This window comes from Hippichthys cyanospilos, chromosome 17 (genome assembly GCF_059441005.1).
Source record: "Hippichthys cyanospilos isolate Australia breed blue-spotted pipefish chromosome 17, RoL_Hcya_1.0, whole genome shotgun sequence".
Taxonomy (NCBI): Eukaryota; Metazoa; Chordata; class Actinopteri; order Syngnathiformes; family Syngnathidae; genus Hippichthys; species Hippichthys cyanospilos.
In genome coordinates this window covers 12,689,006-12,709,790 of record NC_142385.1, presented here as the reverse complement: position 1 = coordinate 12,709,790, position 20,785 = coordinate 12,689,006, and the positions used below count along the sequence as shown (strand labels likewise).

Below are 20,785 nucleotides of genomic sequence, written 5' to 3'. Positions count from 1 at the left end.
TTACAAATAAAAACCTTCAAATATATTGTTTTGTTGATTTAAAAACAGTTGGATGGATTTAATTTTATAAAACTGTGCTTTCTTTAAAAAAAAGAATATTGCACTCATCCCCACATCAATTACTTCAAACTTGGTGTATACATAGTACAGTAATCCCTCGCTGTATCGCGGTTCACCTTTCACGGGTTCGCTGCAATGCACATTTGCTTTATTATTTTCATTTTAGCGATAGCATGTGTTTCGGTTCATTTGAAATCCCAATCGCAATATTCATCCATATATAAGGCGCACTATTAGCTTAAAAAAAAAATGCTTATAGTGCAGAAAATACGATAACTTTTTCTGTAACAGTTGAACAGAAGTAATTGTACTCTTGGGTGCGAGTTACATTTGAAACATAAAAAAATATCTCACCATGGCAGTTTATAATTTATAAAAACACAATAACAGAGAAATGAACAATAGTCATATCAACAAGCCCAGGGCTGATTTAAAATATGACATTAGTAACTGTAAATGTTGATTTATAGGCCATATTTTTTACGGCCAATGGTAAATGTAGCACCTGCAGCACCTCCTGCTGTTCATACTAAAAAATGGTCTAAATCTTACACACCGTCCCTTTAATCTTTTTGTTTGTTTGTTTGTTTTTTTAACCCCAAAATGCTTTGCACCGGTCAAAAGGACAATCTGTGAGATTTAGATTTTTTCATTACGGCCAGCAGGAGGTGCTGCATTTACCAGAGCCCGGACACAGCAGCCTCTAGGGGAGTGCCACCCCCCATGTAATATAATTTAATGATAACTAGACCTGCGATTATACTTAAAACATGCTTTTGGTCTTTAAGAACACATTTATTTTTTAGGTTTAAGTTTTAAAAACGTATAATCATTTAATATATTCCTTTTGAATGAAAAACGGTCTAAATTTTACACATTGTCCCTTTAATGGGTACTTGGCTCAAAACATATTTGTTACCGGAAAAAAAAAAGTTGAGAACCACTGCATTAACACAATGCTGCCCCCATTGGATTGGCCTTTCACTTGCCCCAGCAGCCATTAGCTAGTCCGGCAAATCCAATTATGTGCTTAGGTGCCCGGTCTAAAAATAGTCGAAAATGACCGAAAACCCACAATCAACACGTCACTAGTTGCCAGCGAAGAGCCAAATGATATCTGTGGTCTGTGGTTCTGCAAAGACAATTGCTCTGTCATGAGGAAATGACGATAATATGGAACGAGCTGCGATGATGAACGGGGGCCCCGGAAAGGTGGATGACACGGCAGCGGGGGACGTGTAAAAGGAAGGATTAGATTCACAAGGCGGATGTCTGAGGGAAATTAAAGGCAATAAGGTAAGACATATTACATGTAAACAAATAGTTGCCGCATCCAAACACGATTAAAAGATCACCGGAAAGACGCGATATCGGCTCCTTTGTAGTGAAGAATACGTGAGCGTCCAACAGTACTTTTTTGATGCAGTTTTAGAACTAGTTGCTCATTTTCACCTGCCCGGTCGACATGTCAAAAATGAGCAAGCTACAAAATTTTCCAATCCAATCATGATCAATTTAACTGTAAAAAGCATTAGTCATGCATTCACATGGACCGTTTATTTCTGATTTATAGGAGACGCAATTGACATGCTTATTTTCCACTGTCTATTCTTTCAACCTTTTTTCAAAAGATTTAGACCCTGTGAAATCATTTATACCTCCCTAACCAATGCAAATACGTTTTGGATGAAAACAAATTGCAGTCACATCCATGTATGACTTATTAAATTTGTAGTGTGTTTTTTTTCGTCATATTTACCGTATTTTCTCCATTATAAGGCGCACCTAAAAGCCTTGATTTATTTTTTAAAAGCTGATGGTGCGCCTTATAATCAGGTGTGCCTTATATATGGATCGATATTGAGATTGGGATTCATAGATGGGAAATGAACTGATAAAGTAAGCTTCACCTGTTTCTTTTGCGTGTTTACAGTTGAACAAGGTTGGAAGTATTGACATTGAGTTATTATGCAATTGAGTGTTCTGAGTTATTATTTGAGTAATTATTGGTATTACTTATATTGTGATTGAAAAAGATTTAAAATATGTCATTAATTGAGGGTGCGCCTTATAATCCGGTGCGCCTTGTATATAGAAAAAGTTTTAAATATGTCATTAATTGAGGGTGAGCCTTATAATCCGGTGCGCCTTATAGTGCGGAAAATACGGTAATTCAGAAGCTAACATCAGTTGTTTTTTTTTTGGCTCACCCGCTAAGGAAAATCACATTATTATTGACCATTCTAATCTCTCAAACAAGTGAACGTTGTGCCACAGTTTGACCATTTTCGCATCATTTTTAGTCAGTCAATGGTATGGCACACTCGGTCATTTGATAAATAAGTGATCATGTCTTCTTTTCATGCTTACCCTTTGATGTCAAATATCTTTGATGTAAAGATCAAAAGCTTGGACAAAATGCAGCATAATTTAAGGGGTACTTAAAAAGGGAAAAAAAAAAAAAGCTTGATGTTCCAATTAACTTGCTCTTAATCTGAAAAGAAGCCCACATCGTTCCTGTTAAGGCATTAAAAAGCATTAAAGTAGATTTGCAGATGCCTGTAGAAACCCAGATTATTATTTTTTTTTGTGAATCACACACCACAAGCTACTGACATTTTTCTCTGTGTTTCCCATGAAGATGGGGACCTTTGTGACCCTGGCAGAGGTGCTAGAGGCCAGGGGTTCACCGCTAGATGAGGATGAAGTCTGGTGTCTGCTGCTTGTCACCACCGAGGCCTTACTGAATGTTTCCAAGAAAGGTAAAAAAAACCTTCTGCAAATTCCCATCGATGATCCACCTGTTAGCCCTGACACTTTCTGCCCGGGTTGTGTTTAGGGTCTGGCAACATGTGCAGTGTCCTAAGCCCAGGCTCGGTGCTACTGTCCGCTAATGGGCGTATGGCCTTTAAAAGCTGTGGGCGAAATGATGACGTGGCCTCCTTCGTGGCTCCTGAAGTCATTCACGGCCACACTGCCTCCACAAGAAACACAGTTGAAAAGGTTGTAAAACTGAACTCGTATAGTAGAGTATATATATATATATATATATATATATATATATATATATATATATATGTGTGTCATATATGTCAGCTACCATCCATAAAAATCGTATTTGATGGGGATTTTATTATTTATTGGTATTGTTGTTACTATTTAAAAAAAAAGGAGAATTCTTGTCCACGGTGCTGAAAGAGTTCATAAGGAAAACATTTAAAGAAAACACTAGGGATCTGAAATTTCACCCATTTATCACATTACCATTCGTCTGCCATCCCTTGGCTAAAATACTGCAAGAATGATGTGTGTGTGTATGTGTGTGTGTGTGTGTGTGTGTGTGTGTGTGTGTGTGGGGGGGGGGGGGGGGGGGGACCCACAAATGGTGAAAATCATGTACAAGAATAAAGGATAATCATCCAATGACATTTTTGCGAGAGCAAATTTTCTAAGAGCCAGATTTCTGTCCATGCTTTCCCGCAGACACTGGTGTACTCCCTGGGCATGACTTTTTACTGGTGCGTGGATTATCAGCTACCTCAAAATCAGGTACGTTGCTTCTTCATGTATCAAACTTCCTGTTGGTGAAAATGTATCAGTCCTTTCTCAACAATGTTTGTACTTTTTCATCAAGCCTGTCCAGCTTAGCGCAGAGTTGGAGGGCTTACTCTTGAGCATGTGCGAGGACACAGTCGTGAGACGGACGGACCTGATGACGGTGCTCGAGACCTGCGAGTTTCACCACAAAACCTTTATGCTTCATCCAGCCGAGCAGCTTGTCAAGCAGCTGGTAGAAGACGTCTACAGAAACTCGGTTAGTACACAGCGAACCAGAACGATCACGTTGCTTTTCACTTTTCTTTTTGGTTTTTAACTGACACCCAAAACAATCCTTGTACCAGGTAGATCCTGTGACGGAAAATGGATCCCTTCTAAGTGATCGCAGTCAGATCATCAGAGACAAGTTACACAGTAAGGAAAATGGACAATGTAGAGTAGGCCCCCATGTTACGAGATTAATCCGTTCCGCTTTTGAACTCGAAGGACGAATTCGCCGTACGGCGGGCAATCCAAACCTCCGCTTATTTGCTAATGCGTTTAGAACCCCAGGTAAAAACAACAAAATTGTGCATACATATTAAAAATTGGTAGCAAAATGGTATAGTAAGTGTTACATACATATAACATACATGTATAGAATCAGAAAACATCCTAAATAAAATATATAGAAAGGATTTATTTACCTTTGAGTGGTGCTTGTTTTGCCCATATTTCCTAGTAAGGGTAGCCTAGGCTAGGCTAGCTTCGGATTTCCTGATTATCTCCAGCTTCGTTTGCATATAAATCATCTTCTTACTTCTCTCTAACATCACTAGCAATCTTGGGACCCATGGCTAACCCTTTCAACTTTGAATTAAGCAGTAAAATGCACTATAAATACGGTTTTGTAACCACTCACGATCGAACAAAGCTTTACCGTTCCGCCATTTTGAAACGAGTGAGGCCCACCAATAGCAGACCAGCATTGTAGTGACGCATTGCATGTCGGCATTTAGGCAACAGAACAGAAAATAAGTGCAATTACCTAAAAACGCCTGCAGAAGGAAGCAAGACAACACATATACAGACAACCCCCTAGGGTCATGACAGTTGTTTTTGTCGCAAAGCAGGGAAAATACCGTAAAGAGGGGACGAAAAACTCAGTGTTCCACATCGCAACATGAAAAAAAAAACGTAAGCCAGGGAAGCTGTAATACATGGGTCCACTGTATTGTATACTGTACACACTACTTAGTGGCGGATTGTATTTCAGGGCGGTCTTTTAGTAATTCGACATGGACGTCAAAAAAGATCTCCAGAACAGTCTCAGGAGCATCCTTCACACCTGAGTCCACAAGGTAGGAAATCATGTGAATGCGTCTGTTTTTAAACAAAAGCGGAAAGTTTGGTGAGTAGACTGACGAAGTCATTTGCGTTTAGGATCCCCTCGGGATGTCGACGTACCGAGAGTAATGGGAGCTGGCAGCGCTTCAATCGCACTGTTTGTAGCCCTTACTTGGACGGCGGTCGACGAGCTAACTCGAGATTTCTCGCGCGGTTTGAGTCCACGACGAGTCTGAATGAGAAGAAAATGAAGGTGAGGAATACTTGCTACTTGTAATTACGTGTGTGCCGAATTCCCTAATATCATGCGCAATAAACAGAAGAAAAAACGTTTTTCCTTTTTCTTGGGGGTTACGATGAGGAATTTTATTTTATTTATTAAAATAATTAACATGATTAAGAAAATAGAATCATCAACACGGAATATGATTGATCATTTAAATTCCTGTAAAATCTGCACTTTTTGCCCAGATAACAGCGTTGCAGACAGCCATACGTTTCTTGTGTTTTAGGCTATTTCGACTTGAAGGTGTTTTCAAACTTTTGGCTGGTACCGTTTTTCCTTGCTCTATCTTTTGTTTTAGGACGTGGGTCCAGAGTTTATTCGAATGTCAGACGAGCCCGTCGTTGTCTTAGAACTGCCCGGATCCATTTTGGTAAGAGCCTATAGAAATTCCTTTTCGACAACATTTTTTTCTTCTTTTTACTTGTTCACTGCCATTGACCGCTAGTGACGTCAATGTCAATTTTTCCCATGGCTGGCAATAATTAAGTTAATTGCGTTACTGCCATGTCAATGGCAGTGAATATGTATATATATATATATATATATATATATATATATATATATATATATATATATATATATATATATATATATATATATATATATATATATATATTTATATTTATATATATATATATACAATTTATACAATTATACAATTAATTTGCTCTTAATTTGAAAAGAAAATTACTATGCCTATTCCAAACTGTGTCCAACTGGACATGGGCATTACATTTGCTTTAAGTTGCATTTAAAAGCATAAAATTTGATTCCACAATTTGATGAAGCTTTGTGTGTACTGAAAGGGACAGTGTGTTCGATTTAGAGCGTTTTTCATTACGGCCAGCAGGAGGTGCTGCAGGTGCTGCATTTACCATTGTCCATAGCTATAACAAACATGGCCGTCTCGGGAGAAATCTGTTGCATTCATTTGCAAGTTTTTGAAATGTGCAATCATTTAGTTTATTCCTTTTTCATGAAAAACGGATTAAATCTTACACACTGTCCCTTTAAGTCTTGTTATTGAGCTCTAATGGTCTACAGTAGTCGGCGCCATTTTTTTTAATATGACTAAATGTGAACTTCTCAATATTTTTTAGTCATCTAGAAAAGCACTTTGATTCATTTTTGCCATTTTGTCTTGACCTAGTCAAAAAAAGGTAAATCTGCCACCACGCAGCGAGAACTGACTGTGGCGATGCCAAACGGTGAGAACATAGCCATCAAATGTGAGGTGAAATCCAGAGGCGGCGACGTGTTTGATATGATCGTCGCTCACGCCAACTTGGTGGAACACTTTTACTTCGGCCTTGCGTACATCGATGGTAAATGTGCGATTTTCTTCAGACGTTATTAAATATGACAACTCAGTCATCGTCATCTTTACTTTTTGTCCCTCGACAGATAACGAGTTTTTCTTCGTGGATAACGATACTAAGATTTCCAAAATTGCTCCGGATAGCTGGAAGAAAGTGCCTTCAACCACCTTTGTTCTTTTCTTTAGGATCAAATTCTTTGTCAATGACATTTCTACTATTTTGTAAGTATTTTTGCAACCACAAATTACCTTTTGCTACAAATTAATGGACGTGAGTCTCATCCTATCAGGCACAAACAGACCCATCACCAGTACTACCTCCAACTCAGAAAAGACCTCTTAGATGATAGATTGTCCTGCCATGAGGAGACTGCTCTGTACCTCGGAGCTTTGGCCTTGCAGACAGAGTACGGGGATTGTATGCCTGAGGTTTGCATTGGTCCTAATGTCAAATGGATAGTTACAAAAACATAAGCCGGAAATTTCGGACTATAAGCCACACCTGTGTGTGTATATACATATTCATGTATACATATTATATATATATATATATATATATATATATATATATATATATATATATATATATATATATATATATATATATATATATATATATATATATATATATATATATATAAATTCTAATAATACTATACATACACCATACATACTACAGTATGTCAGAGTTATCCACAACAAGAGACTGGACAAAAGGCAAGACTCTGAGTCAAAAACGATCTTTTGCAAAAGAGTCTTCCGGTGATCTCGGGCTTTCCTCTTCAACTTATTACAAAGAAGGCGGTTTCAAGTTTCACAGTAATGCCTTGTAAGGGATTGTTTATGTCTTTGTACGTGTGTGTGCGTATGTGTCAATAGGCGTGCGAACAATTATAATATAATATATACTCATACAGTATATCCCACATCAGAATGTCACCTTGCATCATACATAATATAATATAATATAATATAATATAATATAATATAATATAATATAATATAATACAATACAATACAATACAATACAATACAATATAATATAATATAATATAATATAATATAATATAATATAATATAATGTACAGTCTTTCACCATCAATATTCACCAGTTTGTCGATTTTTCAATAGGATATGTTTTTAATATTTGACTCTCTTATCTGTGCACCCAATAATTTTTAAAACTCTTTTTGTTCTATTTCATAGTTATTCCACAAATTGACACCTTGAACATACGCACATCTGTTTTACCAGTGGATTGCCCCCTGCTGGCTAGTAAAAAATGAAAATAATAAATTACAAAAACAAAACAAAACAGATAAGCCGCATTGGACAGTGAAACGCAGGGCTCAAATAATGAGAAAAAAGTTGTGGCTTATAGTTTGAAATTTACGATAGTTTTTTTTCTGTTCCAGGTGATAGGATCTTAGAGGTTAATGGGATTAAATTCCAAGGTGTCACCTGTGAACAGGCCGTGGAATGTTTATGCTAAGGCACAGGTCTCAAATCATGAGAAAAAAGTTGCGGCCTATGTTCCGAAATGTACGGTGTATTTAGATTTGTTTCTTTTCCAGGTGTATGGTAGAAACTACTATCGCCCTGATCAATATGTCCCCAAAAGCGTAATAGAGAAACGTGCCTTGCCTTATATTCTCGGAGAACTTCAACGTCTCCACGCAAACAATGCCCAGATGCTCACAGATGAATCAGAACTTGAATTCCTCAAGGTAAGTTTTATTTGAAGTCCTCCATTCTCCTGTAATTGATTTTACTTAACAAAACACATTTTTGGTACGCATCACACAGGTGTGTCTACAATTACCTGAATACGGTGTCTTGTTCCACCGTGTGACACGTGAAAAAAAGCCTGCGGAAGGAGAAATTACCCTCGGAGTTTGTGCCAAAGGCGTTATTGTCTACGAGGTGAAAGATGGATGCCGAAGCACCAGTCAGACTTTTTACTGGAGGGACACGGAAACGATTTCTTCCAATGTGAGTTGGTGATTATAAAACAAAAACGTTGACTCTAACAATCTCGCAGTAATGATAACAGGGCATTCTGAATCTTTTTTTTTCATACTTTATTGATAAAAGTAATCAGATATTAACCAGTTGGTTACATCAGTCCCTTACTACCTGAAGTAATCACTTTAGTACTTCTTACCTAAAGTACCGGATTTTCCGGACTATAAGCCGCACTGGTATATAAGCCGCAGCAGGAAAATATGAGCAAAAAAAAATAAATTATCACGGAAAAACTGCAGGTAATAACATGAGATATTTACCCAAAAATATGGTACATGGAAGTTTTTTTTTAATATTATTTAATTTTTTTGAAATTGTCTGCCACCAGCAACATCTTCTCTTCAACAGTCTGAACACGCCTGCCTGTTTAGTCCCAACATATTTATAGAAAATGGATGGATGAATATTTTCAAAACTAACAGGATACTGTTAATTAAATAGCATTTAATCGAAATCAATATTTCAACAGCATCTTTTTCTTATCGCCTTTTGTTTGATAGATTATTTTAGTGAACATAAAAACACATTGCAAGTAATTCATAAATACATAAATAAAATCATATATACTGTGTACTGTATAATAAATTTACACGTCACAAATTTACCCCAAATTTTATTCATTCTCTTATTCAATTTAGACACAAAATTCTTTAATAATATATATTTAAAACTCTTTTTTAGCACAGCCTTTGATTCACATCTTTTCCGTTCTATTTCATAGTTGTTCTATAATTTGAAACCTCGAACAGATACACACATTTGCTTGCTGGTGGCTAGCAAAAAAACAAAACAAAAACAACAACAGATAAGCTGCACTGGACTATAAGCCGCAGTGCTCAAATCATGAGGAAAAAGTCGCGGCGTATAGTCCGAAACATACGGTAACTAATGACATAAGTACTTGACAACCAAAAGTAATCAATTACTTTAATATTTCATGACCTTAAGTCATCCATTATTTGAGTACCGCATTTTCCGCACTATAAGGCGCACCCTCAATTAATGACATATTTTAAAACGTTTTCAATCACAATATCGTAATACTCAAAGTAAAAATAATAACTCAAATAATAACTCTCAATAGCATCATAACTCAATATCAATATGAGCAACCTCGTTCAACTGTAAACACGCAAAAGAAACAGGCGAAGCTCACTTTATCAGTTCGTTCCCCATCTACGAATCCAATCTCAATATTGATCCATAGATAAGGCGCACTGGATTATAAGGCGCACCATCAGCTTTTAAAAAAAAATAAGGCTTTTGGGTGTGCCTTATAGTGCCAAAAATACCTAATTAACTTAAGCAATTGCTTACATTTTTGTATCAGCAATTTTTGGACCCCCCTGCAGTCAAACACCTGAAAAAATATGAAAGTCTACCTGTGATTGACCATCTGGACTCTGGACTTAAAATGTCTTTAGGATTGAACGAGTAAAAAAAAAAAAAAATCCCTGATATTCTTTCAGAGACATAGATTTATAATCGAGTGCCGGGCCAGTAAGAAGAAACACACCTTCATTACCGAGACGTCAAAAATAGCCAAATACCTGTGTAACCTCTGCTCATCCCAGCACAAGTTCAACAATGAGATGAATTCTCGTCAGCTCAGTCACAGCATGGTCTCAGGTCAGTTTGTGTACTTCCATCACTTTCCACAACAGAAGATCACAAAAATAGAAACATCATTTGGTGAATGTTGTATCCATCCCCAGATGAGAACATTCCTCAGTATGCAACAGCTTGCCGGCCTCAAAACAGCCGATTCAAGTCCACGACGGGTTCGGAGACGCCGCTGGATGACAGCGGTTTGAACTCTCCTCAACACCAGTCCCTCACAAGGCTTTGCGAGGACGTTGCTGCCAGGATCGAGGCCCGCTTTAAACAGCAACGCCGGAGCCTTTACGAGCAAAGGTACGTACAGCGTTCCCTCGTTTGTTCGCGGTTAATCGGGACCGAAAACCCCTCGTGAGTTAAAGTGAGTAAGATTAACTGAACGTTAAAAAATAAAGCGCTTGAATCATTCTTAACATAGAATATATCTCATCTTAAGGCCCGTTTTTGTGAACATGACCGGATTCAGACGTTGGTTTGGTCTGCTTGGTTCTTTTCGTGAAAATAATGTCATCTTAATGGCCCGGCGCGCAAGCAAGAATGGACTCAAACGTTAGGTCGGTCTGCGAGTTCTTTTTTTTGAAACCGAGACGATAACAACCTAGGCGAACATGAGCACAGCTTAAGCTAAATGACCAGCGAAGAACGTAAACCGAAAATACAGCGTGGCCTTCCAGATTGAAAGCGGATATTTCAAAATAAGATAACACGAGTAGGTAAACAATAAAAACTGGAGCGCTTGAAAAATTCTTAACACTGGGTGTTGCCCATGGCATGTGCATTTACAGTCAACCGATCTGTTTGCCATGCAGGAAACCTTCACAGTGGGTCTCTGCAATATAGCTTTGTTTTTTATGAATAAAAAAAATGCAAAGCTCCGATGGCCCAGAAGATGAAGCGCAACGTAGCGGGCGAACACTGTCCTGTAATCGTGTTTTAATTGCATTTTCCAATGAGTACTGCATGTTAAAGATTGTGTTGTTGTACTGTCTGTGTTTCCAAAATTTGTAGCACATGCTCCAGCAGTCAGTGTGGCAGCACCGGCATGCGTTCTCCAGCATGTTCTCAGAAAAGCGGATCTGAAGCTCCTTTTAGCTCGCCAGCAGCCAGAGGTACAAACAGCCAATCACGTACGTGTGCAGTTGCTTCAATTAAGTTTCGTCAATTTACAGCAATTTTTGCCTCATTTTTGTGTTCCGCAGAAACTCCGACTAAACAAGGACCACAATCAGAGAGAGAAGTCCTATGCGTTTCCCTGAAGAAAGACCCCAAGCTTGGCCTCGGTAAGATTTTACTGCAACAAAGTTCTGTAGACGTTTTGGCACACATCTCGCTGAGTCTTAGGATTGGGTGTCATCTTTTCGTCGTTTTGATGCATTTTCTGTGGCATGAGGGTGAGAATTTTTAGTGTACCTAATAAATTGACCAAGGTGGCTGCCAGGGTGGGGTTGGTATCACGAGAAAAATTGCATGAGCAATAATAACGCCCATCTGTATGAAACTTAACACGCAAAGGTAGTATAATGCAATTTAGCAATACATTGCCTCCTGTTCCAATTAATTTGCTCTGAATTTAAAAAGAGAAATGCACTGAAAACACATCTCAAACAGTCTGGAAAGTCTGCCGAAAACTTGTTTGAACAGCAAGGCCTTGGGGAACGCTAGTAGATTGTTTTTAGTTTTTTTTTTGGTCTGTTTTTCAAATCGGATGAAACTCGACGGAAGATAGAAAGAGAAATGGAGATGTCAAAATGTTATTTTATTTCACATTTATAATGCAAGTTTTGAATTGTGACTTAAGTGCTAGTATGTGGACAACAACTGCGATGTGTTATTTTAATTCATTGACATAAGCGATACAATCGAAGACAAAAGTCTTATTCTTATAATTGGCTTGATGGACGATACATCGCAATTAAGTGAAATCCCCTATCATTATTATGAATATGTCAAGTTTTAAAGATGAAAAGAATGCCCTTATTGTTTCGATATATGACAGCTTAATTAACTAGTGCTTTCTTTGTGTCCTTAATACCCCTGCTATGAAGGCCACCTTCAAAATAAAAGCATATATATATATATATATATATATATATATATATATATATATATATATATATATATATAAATAAACTTATGTTCATACAGGTATCATGATTGTTGGAGAGGACACAGTGGGACGCTATGATCTTGGCATTTTTATTGCATCTATAGTGCCTGGGGGACCTGCTGATAAGGACGGACGTATACGAGCAGGTATACAATCCAAGTGAATTGAATTGAATTTATTATTAAATTATGATAATATTATAATATAATTCTTGAACATTTTGTCTCTATTCGATCCACCAAACCTCTCTGAACTTGAAAGTTTTTTGATGTGATAAATTACTCATTTTAATTTGTGGCATTATGTTACAAATTATGGACATTTCTTTGATATTTTTATGATATCATAAAAGAATCCATGGGGGAAAAAAAAAACACTGGGGAGCTGAAATTTCCAGCAGATGATTTAAACATGTAAGATTTCAAAATGGAACAATTCCGACATTTCTAGGTGATTGCAGATAGACGTGCAAGATTTTGTGTGCAAAAAGTAATCATTGTCCACATTTTGGACCAAATGAAACTATTACATACACCGTTTTTGAGATGCATTTTAACAGAATTTTTTATATTGATTTTCCTGCGATTTTTGCAACGTTTCCTTGAGCGGCGGTCAAACTATGTCAGCAAACAGAAAAATGTCATTGACTTGTGTTTCAACTCAAGACAGTAGATGGCAGCAAAGTTGAAGTGTCATCATTCTATCATAGACTACAAAAACCGATCCTACCATTTTTCAATGTTAATAAACGTTAATGAATTTAACCTTCATATGTATGGATAGAACTGATGCCACTGAACACTTTGAGTGGTTGAAGGAAAAAAAAAATCATAAATAACTTAAATTATTACTCCTTTAAAAGCATGTACAAAATTAGGGGGGAAAAAATGCAATGTGTTTGCAAAGTGTGTTCAATTTGATTTCTGCTTGTTATGTATGTTTTACCATTTAGCACATTTTCAGGTTTTGGTGGAAAGCTAAAGTATGAATATAAGTAAGTGACCTTTTCCCTTAGGCGGTCGCCTGATCTCTTTAAACCACATCAGCTTGGAGGGCGCCACTTTTAGCGAGGCGGCGGAGGTCATGCAGAGCAGCCCCGAGGAGGTGCAGCTCATTATCTCACAGCCAAAAGGTGCTCTGTGTATGTGCTATTAGCGTACCTTTCTTTGATATATTCATTCAGATGTTTGCCGTTTACGCTCAATGGACTTGGGAAAATTATGGCCCGGGGGCCATACGCGGCCTTTTAAGCTTATTAATCCGTCCCGCCGAACTTATATGATCAATGAGGAGTGATAATGTTAATATCCTGAAGGATAGCGGAACTCTCAGCGCTTTAAAATAGTAATTGTTAGCAATTAAAATAAACAATTTTGTTCATTTAATTTGTGTTTTTGGGAAGAGTCATTTCAATAAATACTGTACTTTTCACACGATAAGCCGCAACTTTTTTCTCATGATTTGAGACCCGCGCCTTATAGTCCCGTTTTTTTTTTGTTTGTTTGTTTTTTTGTTTTTTTACGAGCCACCAGGAGACCATTCACTAGTAAAGCAAATGTGCATATATGTTCTCAGTGTTATTATAAGGAAAAATTAGAAAACGGAACAGAAAAGATTTGAGTCAAAGACCGTGGTCCATGTGTTTTAAAAATCTGTTCATAAAAATATAAAAAATATTGATTATCCGACAAAAGTTTACATTTAAATTAAATAATTATATATATATATATATATATATATATATATATATATATATATATATATATATATATATATATATATATATATATGATCAATCAAACAAAGGAAGGAAGGAAGGAAGGAAATCGCTATCGATTATTGATTTTGTGTTCAAACTGCTATTTAACGCTGCAGTATTCTGTCGGTGTTATGTTGAAAATATTTGTCCACCCATCCATTTTTTTTAAAAATACATTAGAGCTAAACATGCAGGTATGGTCAGTTCAAAACAATTAAAACATAAATACAAATTCAAAACAAACTTCAATATGCCATCTTCCTGCAGATGATATTTGATGTATTCAAATTGTATCAGATACGTACAAGTCTGGGAAATATGGGATTTAAATACACCGGACTTGAATAACCCTTTTTAATGATTTACTTTTTTGTTAATTTGCTATTGAAATTAAAGTACACGTTCTCTCGATATACCGCATTGTCCTCTAACGTGGTGGATTCTCAAAACACTCCATCTTCTCCTGGTTCTGCCTTTTTGTCAAATTTTAGAACCCTTCGCGGCCCCGGAATGAAAAAGTTTGCCGCCCGCTGGTATAGAACGAATGTGTATTTCTATTCTCAGCTCCCCAAACTCCAAACACTCTGCGGCCTTCTACGTTGCGAAATCACGAAACGGAAAGCGGGCTGATGGCATATGGGCAGCCAGGAGACAGCCTTGATGAGATTGTCTCCGTCATGATGGAGCCAAAAACCGGCAACAGACTTCACCCTCCCCAAGAAGTCCGCATCCTGAACGCGCAGGTAGAGCAACCTTTGAATTGGACAAACTATAGGTTTTCATCTAAAAAGTATTGTAATTGGCTTTTAAACTCTATTTTTGTTGTAGAATTCAACAGATTGAATCTCTAGGCCACAGGTGTGGAACTCCAGTCCTCGAGGGCCGATATCCTGCATGTTTTCAAACCTTTTCCCTCAAAAACACCTGATTCAAATGATTGGGATCATTTTGAAGCTCCTGCAGAGCTTGCTAATGAGCTAATCATTTGAATCAGGTGTGTTGGGGAAAGAAAACCGGAAAACATGCAGGATGCCGGCCCTCGAGGACTGGAGTTCCACACCTATGCTCTAGGCCAAACACAAAAGGGCCGTTTTGATTTTCTTAAGTTATTAAAAAAATAGTAATAAATTTATATTTATTATCAATTTATCTATAATTTACGCTGTATACCATACAACTGTCTTTATTACTTTTTGAAATAGCAATGCGGGCCATGAAAAAATGTAAATTTGTTTGTGCTGTCAAGCAAAAAAAAATGTTTTAACGAATTAATCGCAAAATTCTCCATAGTTAATTGCAATTATTCAAATTTACTGCCAGCTCTTTTCTATGAAGCTTAGAAGTGATATATACTGATATATACAGTACTTAAGCGAAGTAATGTAAAATCTGCAAGTAAAAAATATGTTTGTAATAATAATTAGATTAATATTAATAATAATAAATAAATATGAATTAATAATAATAATAATAATAATAATAATAATAATACGTCATGTAATAAGTGCCGTCAAACGACACAAATATTTTAACTAATTAGTTGCAAAATTTTCTGGAATTAATCACAATTACCCGCCATTTTTAACAAGTAATTTCTGCACAGATATTTCCGCTAAATCTTGGGATAAAATTAAACAAAAATAAATAAATAATCATGACGTCTGTTTTAATAGCTTTCTTCGAGATTTCAGCTTCCTAACGTCTTCAAAAATATAAATGCAAAATACCTTTGAGAGATCCCTAACTCGAATCCACATACTTATGGACAGACAAGTGCCTAACAATAATTTTGTGTTATTTTAAGGATGGCTGTTCGAGTTCTCCCTCTCTGAACTGTGTGAGGTCGGAGGAGAACGTAGTAAAGCTCAAGAAGGTAGCCGGAAGCTTGGGCATCAGCATCACCGTAAGTTTGGAAAGTCTTCTTTGAGGAACTAGTACTGAACAACTTACTCAATTTGGGCAAATATCACGGAGGAAAAAAAAAAGCGCCTCGGGCAGTCCTCGGACGTCAAACTACAGCAGTACACATATTTATTTCAACCATATACAGTAACTATACTGTTATCCCCTCCCATCCCTTTATAGTCTCACGGAGAGCCGCAGTTATATTAGTGGCGGCGCGCAAGTCTAATTAAAGTGAAGCCTGTAGCTGACCAAAGATGATAACAATCAGAGTTTACGCTTGGAATTCCAGTTTGTTACAAAATGAAATATCTGTAAGAGATTTACAACGCTCTGTCACAGCGCCAGCAGGACACGTGATTGGCTCCCAGCGCGACTATGGGGGTTGTGGCGGGAGCAGATTACATCTCCTGCCCTGCCCTCCTGCTGTTGACCAATGAGAGCAGGAGATGTAATCTGCTCCCGCCACAACTCCCATGGTCATGCCGGGAGCCAATCATGTGTCTTGTAGGCCTACCCGAGAGCTGCGCTTCCTCAAAGTAACACACACTGTGACAAGGATTCGAATGGAGCAGCTGCAGATCGTTTTGAATCTCACCAAGATTTCTTTTGTAATAAATTGGAATTTCAAGAGTAAACGCCGATTGTTATCATCTTTGGTCAGCTACAGGCTTTACTTAAATTACACTTCCGGACGCCGTTAATATAACCGTGGCTCTCCGGGAGACTACAAGGAGATGGGAGGGATAACAGTACAGTTACTGTATAAGGTGTATTTGTCTTGAATATGTAAAATATAAATACTTTTCACATTTCACATTAATGCAAGGCGAAATGCTATCATTCAGGACGGTGTCAATACCAACACTCCCAATAGTGGAATATACATCAAGAGCCTTGTTCCAGGAGGATCTGCTGAGAGAGATGGCCGCATACATGCAGGTATCGCTAACTCATCACCAAAGATACGATAAATTTGCATTTAACCTTATTTTTTTATTTGAATCGTTATAACCGTTCAAACATTTATTTCAGAACATTTATTTGTAACATGAATAATATATTTTAGTCGTAAAATACATTTTCTTAAACACTAACAATAACGTACAGTAATATCGTCACCTGCGCAGCATAACTGGTTATATTTTGTGAAAAAAAACAACAAATGTATCTATTTTGATCATGTATTTATGATATTGAAACAAAACACTCAACAGATGTTTAAACAAGTACATAAAAGGAAAAGACCCAAATAAAAAAACACAAGTAGGCGGTCTAAAACACGTTTGTGTTTTTCTCGTTTCCCTTAATCATTGAAATATGACTGGCGTGAAAATATGACTGACATTCATGCTATATCGCTAGCGATGTTATATTAAATAAATATCTATAATGACACTTAGGCCTACTTTGCTACTGTATTTTACTGTGGTGGTAAGATTTTTAAGTTCAATTGCATTGAACAAAAAATCTCACAAAGCACTAAAACATCTGGCATAATGAAAATAATTGTACCTAGCATAAATTTTCACCTATAGAACAAACCGGAATATAGCAAAATTGAGCAAAAAATCAATTTTTGTCACATATAAGCCGCACAAGACTATAAATATTTATATATACGGTAAATATGATTGTATGAATGAATATATCGAATAATTCATCAAATATGGGATGCACCTGTGTGTAAGATGCAACATTAATTTTAGGGTAAATCTTTTCAGTTCTATTTCGTAGTTGTTCCATAACTTGACACTTTGAACAGACACACGCATCTGCTTGACCAGTGGATTGCTCCCAGGTGGATAGTAAAAAAAAAAAAAAATTAACCCGCAGATAAGCCGCACTGGACTATGAGTCACAGGGCTCAAATAATGAGAAAAAAGTCAAGGCTCATAGTCCAAATTTTACGGTACTTCTTTTTTTTTCCTGTTCCAGGCGATAGGATATTAGAGGTCGATGGGATTAGTTTCCAAGGTGTCACCTATGAACAAGCCGTGGAATGTCTATGCAAAACTGGGGAGGTAAGTGGCAATGTTGAAGGAGGATTTGACGGTTGAGGCGGATATCGATGCTGAATCTCCCAACGTCACAGATGGTGACTTTGGTTGTGGAAAGCGTGCCTATGAGCTTTCCGCGGGTTTCTCTGAGCGCCGACGCGGATACCGGCGAACCCAGTCACAACATCGACGAAGCTACAAGGCAGCTCAGGATCAACAGCGCGTCATCCGTCACCATCCCTTCCCGCATATTCTGCGACGGGCCCAGGGACTACAACTTTGTTACCGATGGTAAGCTTACGATTTACAACACCATTCGGCCAAAGATCGTACGAAGAAGTATAACGGTGCTTAAGCTAGACCTTCGTGACAGACGTAGCCGTTGTCGCTTAAGCTGAGTCCTTTATAAGCAAACTCATTTGACTGCATGAAGATGAACTTTCACACACTTCCTCTTCTTGATCTTTCTGTCTGACCCTGACCTTCCTCTTCTTATCCCTCCGGCCTTCGTTATCCTCAGGTCTGCCATTACTCCTGCTCGGGAGCGTAGTCAGAATCTTTTCTATTTCTCCTGGTGCGCTATCGGTTTTCAATTCATACAAGTGCCGCTTTATCCTTTTTCCAAAAAGGTTTCCGCAGATCGTGCCGTTCTGTAGATAGGTCACGATGCCTCCCCTTTACTGGAAGCTACATGAGTCATGAGCACGGCACTTTTCAAAGACAATTTCCTTTTACGATTCGCACAAGTTTATACTACTGAATAAATGATTTGTTAAATAACAAGAGTAAATATGGGATAACGTGTGTGAATTTATTCTAACAAGATGTCAAGCCATCAATCTGACGATAGGGGAAAAAAACTATTCACCAATTAACCAACAGGACCATTTTAGTCCACCCGAAGTATGTGTCATGCCAGTTGATTTTGTGTTCAAATTCTTGTGTCCGTCCTCTCAGAAAATACGCAGGAAGTGACTCTAACTAAGAGTGCCAACGGTCTGGGCTTCAGCTTCGTTATGTGTGAGCTGGACCCGCCCATTCCGGACTTCGGTAACCTGATCCGGATAAAGCAGCTTTTCCCCGGCCAGCCGGCCCAATTGAGCGGCAGGATCAATGAGGGAGATGTACTTTTGGCCATCAACGGCCAGTCGCTCAAGGAACTGTCTTATCCAGTATGTGGATCCGGCTTTTGATTTTGGAACTTGACCTTCACATGAACTTAAACTTATTTACTCGTGTCATCCGATTATAGCAGTTTTGCTAATCATCACTAAAGCGGACTGAAAATTTCCAATATATTTTTTGCAGAGAGTCCTAAAGTTGTTCAAGACGTCAGGCCCGGAGGTCCAATTGACGCTTTGTAGACCTTTACCAGGTATTTACATATACGTCTTTGTACACATACACATTGGCATTCTTTTTTCATTGTAATTTCTTTTTTTCATTTAGTGCATCCTTTGTTTTTTGTTGTTTTCTCAGGGATCCTTCCATCTATCCAACAACTTACTGGAGGAACATGAGTTACCCATGTATGACATAGCTGCAATCAAAAACATTTAGAGGCAAGTCTCCCGCTTCCTGATCAGAAAGAGCCCATATAAGGAAAATTCTGCTCAACGAGAACGGGTAAGTGATGTGTAATTTAATATTATGAACAAAAAAGTGTTGTTCTGAATGGCGATGCCTGATAGGCCAGAAAGATGTTGATTTTATTTATGCATTGGCCGGAGGGAGGGATGGTGGTTTTGTTGGATTTACAAGATGAAATAAACATTTTAAAAATGAAACAAAAAAGAAGCTAAAATCCTGATTCATTTTTGTTCATTAATATCTAATTTTATGTTGCCAGTCGAACTAAAGAACCAGAAGAACTGACTGCTGGTGACACAGCTGTCAGTACTTTGTGGAGAGAACCACAGTAAAGGTGAGGAATTAACTGTGTCGATGCATATTTTAAATATTTATCAATCCGAGAGTGTGCGTGTGCATATTATATATTATATATATATTATATATATATATATATATATATATATATATATATATATATATATATATATATATATATATATATATATATATATATATATATATATATATATATATATTATGCACACGCACACTCACATACAGTAAATGTACACACACATTACACAGCTTTTACCACAAGGTGGCATACTTGTGCTTAAAATAGTTCCTTTTTGTTACCCGTAAATGTTATTTCCCTTCCTGGCCAGTAAGTACTGAAAGTCAAACCTGTTTCCCCACCTTTCGCAGGCCAAGCGGATTCTGGAATATACGACAAAATAAGACCTGGTAATTCTGGTCTTTTAGGGATGATTGTCCTTTTTTGCACCATCAAAGTATACTCCAGATTTTACTTGTGTATGTGTATCGCGATGTCAGATCATCTAAATAAAAGCACCAAAGTCTGACCTGACTGTTGATGACTCGCCTCCTAAAAAGCACACACTCACACAATTCAAATTGTGCAACGCAGACACATGCATACAGCACCCCGAGTGAGGAGGAGCCAGTAATTGTCCCTCGTAAAAAAAGGGTTCCTGTATTTCGGCGAAACCCAGTAGTGCATCTGGATCCCATCACATCTTTGCACATGATCCCAAATGTTTCTAATTATGCCAGTGGAGACGGCCCAAGGCTGGGTGCGTATGTGTTTTTTTGTGTGTGTAATCACCCTGAAGGACATGCACACCCAAAACACTAGCCTCTGTTTATTCATGAGCGCAGAAACAAAAACGGACAGCGCGGTCAAGACCTCAGCTGCCTCTGCTTAGGTCAGTGCACGTGGCGATGACTGATGACG

At 37.6% G+C, this 20,785-nt stretch overlaps 1 protein-coding gene across 3 annotated transcripts; it reads left to right on the top strand.

Moving 5' to 3' along the window:
• Positions 1-1,113: 1,113 nt before the first annotated feature.
• frmpd2 (FERM and PDZ domain containing 2) lies at positions 1,114-20,393 on the top strand. 3 transcript variants are annotated; one of them, XM_088439945.1, is made up of 30 exons: positions 1,114-1,356; positions 2,702-2,822; positions 2,900-3,063; positions 3,544-3,609; positions 3,695-3,874; positions 3,963-4,032; positions 4,874-4,958; positions 5,041-5,197; positions 5,529-5,600; positions 6,381-6,555; positions 6,635-6,770; positions 6,839-6,977; positions 8,123-8,275; positions 8,355-8,540; positions 10,148-10,202; positions 10,289-10,487; positions 11,199-11,299; positions 11,390-11,470; positions 12,336-12,443; positions 13,313-13,438; positions 14,621-14,799; positions 15,861-15,959; positions 16,807-16,900; positions 17,897-17,982; positions 18,054-18,249; positions 18,916-19,130; positions 19,267-19,333; positions 19,438-19,584; positions 19,808-19,882; positions 20,236-20,393. In XM_088439945.1, exons 2-28 carry the CDS (start codon positions 2,702-2,704, stop codon positions 19,476-19,478), a joined length of 3,351 nt encoding a protein of 1,116 aa, XP_088296071.1. In that variant the 5' UTR covers positions 1,114-1,356; the 3' UTR covers positions 19,479-19,584; positions 19,808-19,882; positions 20,236-20,393. The 3 variants fall into 3 exon arrangements, with proteins under 3 accessions (XP_088296071.1, XP_088296069.1, XP_088296070.1); XM_088439943.1 differs by having other exon boundaries at positions 1,115-1,356; positions 10,043-10,202; XM_088439944.1 differs by having other exon boundaries at positions 1,116-1,356; positions 10,043-10,202; positions 13,313-13,429.
• Positions 20,394-20,785: the final 392 nt, after the last annotated feature.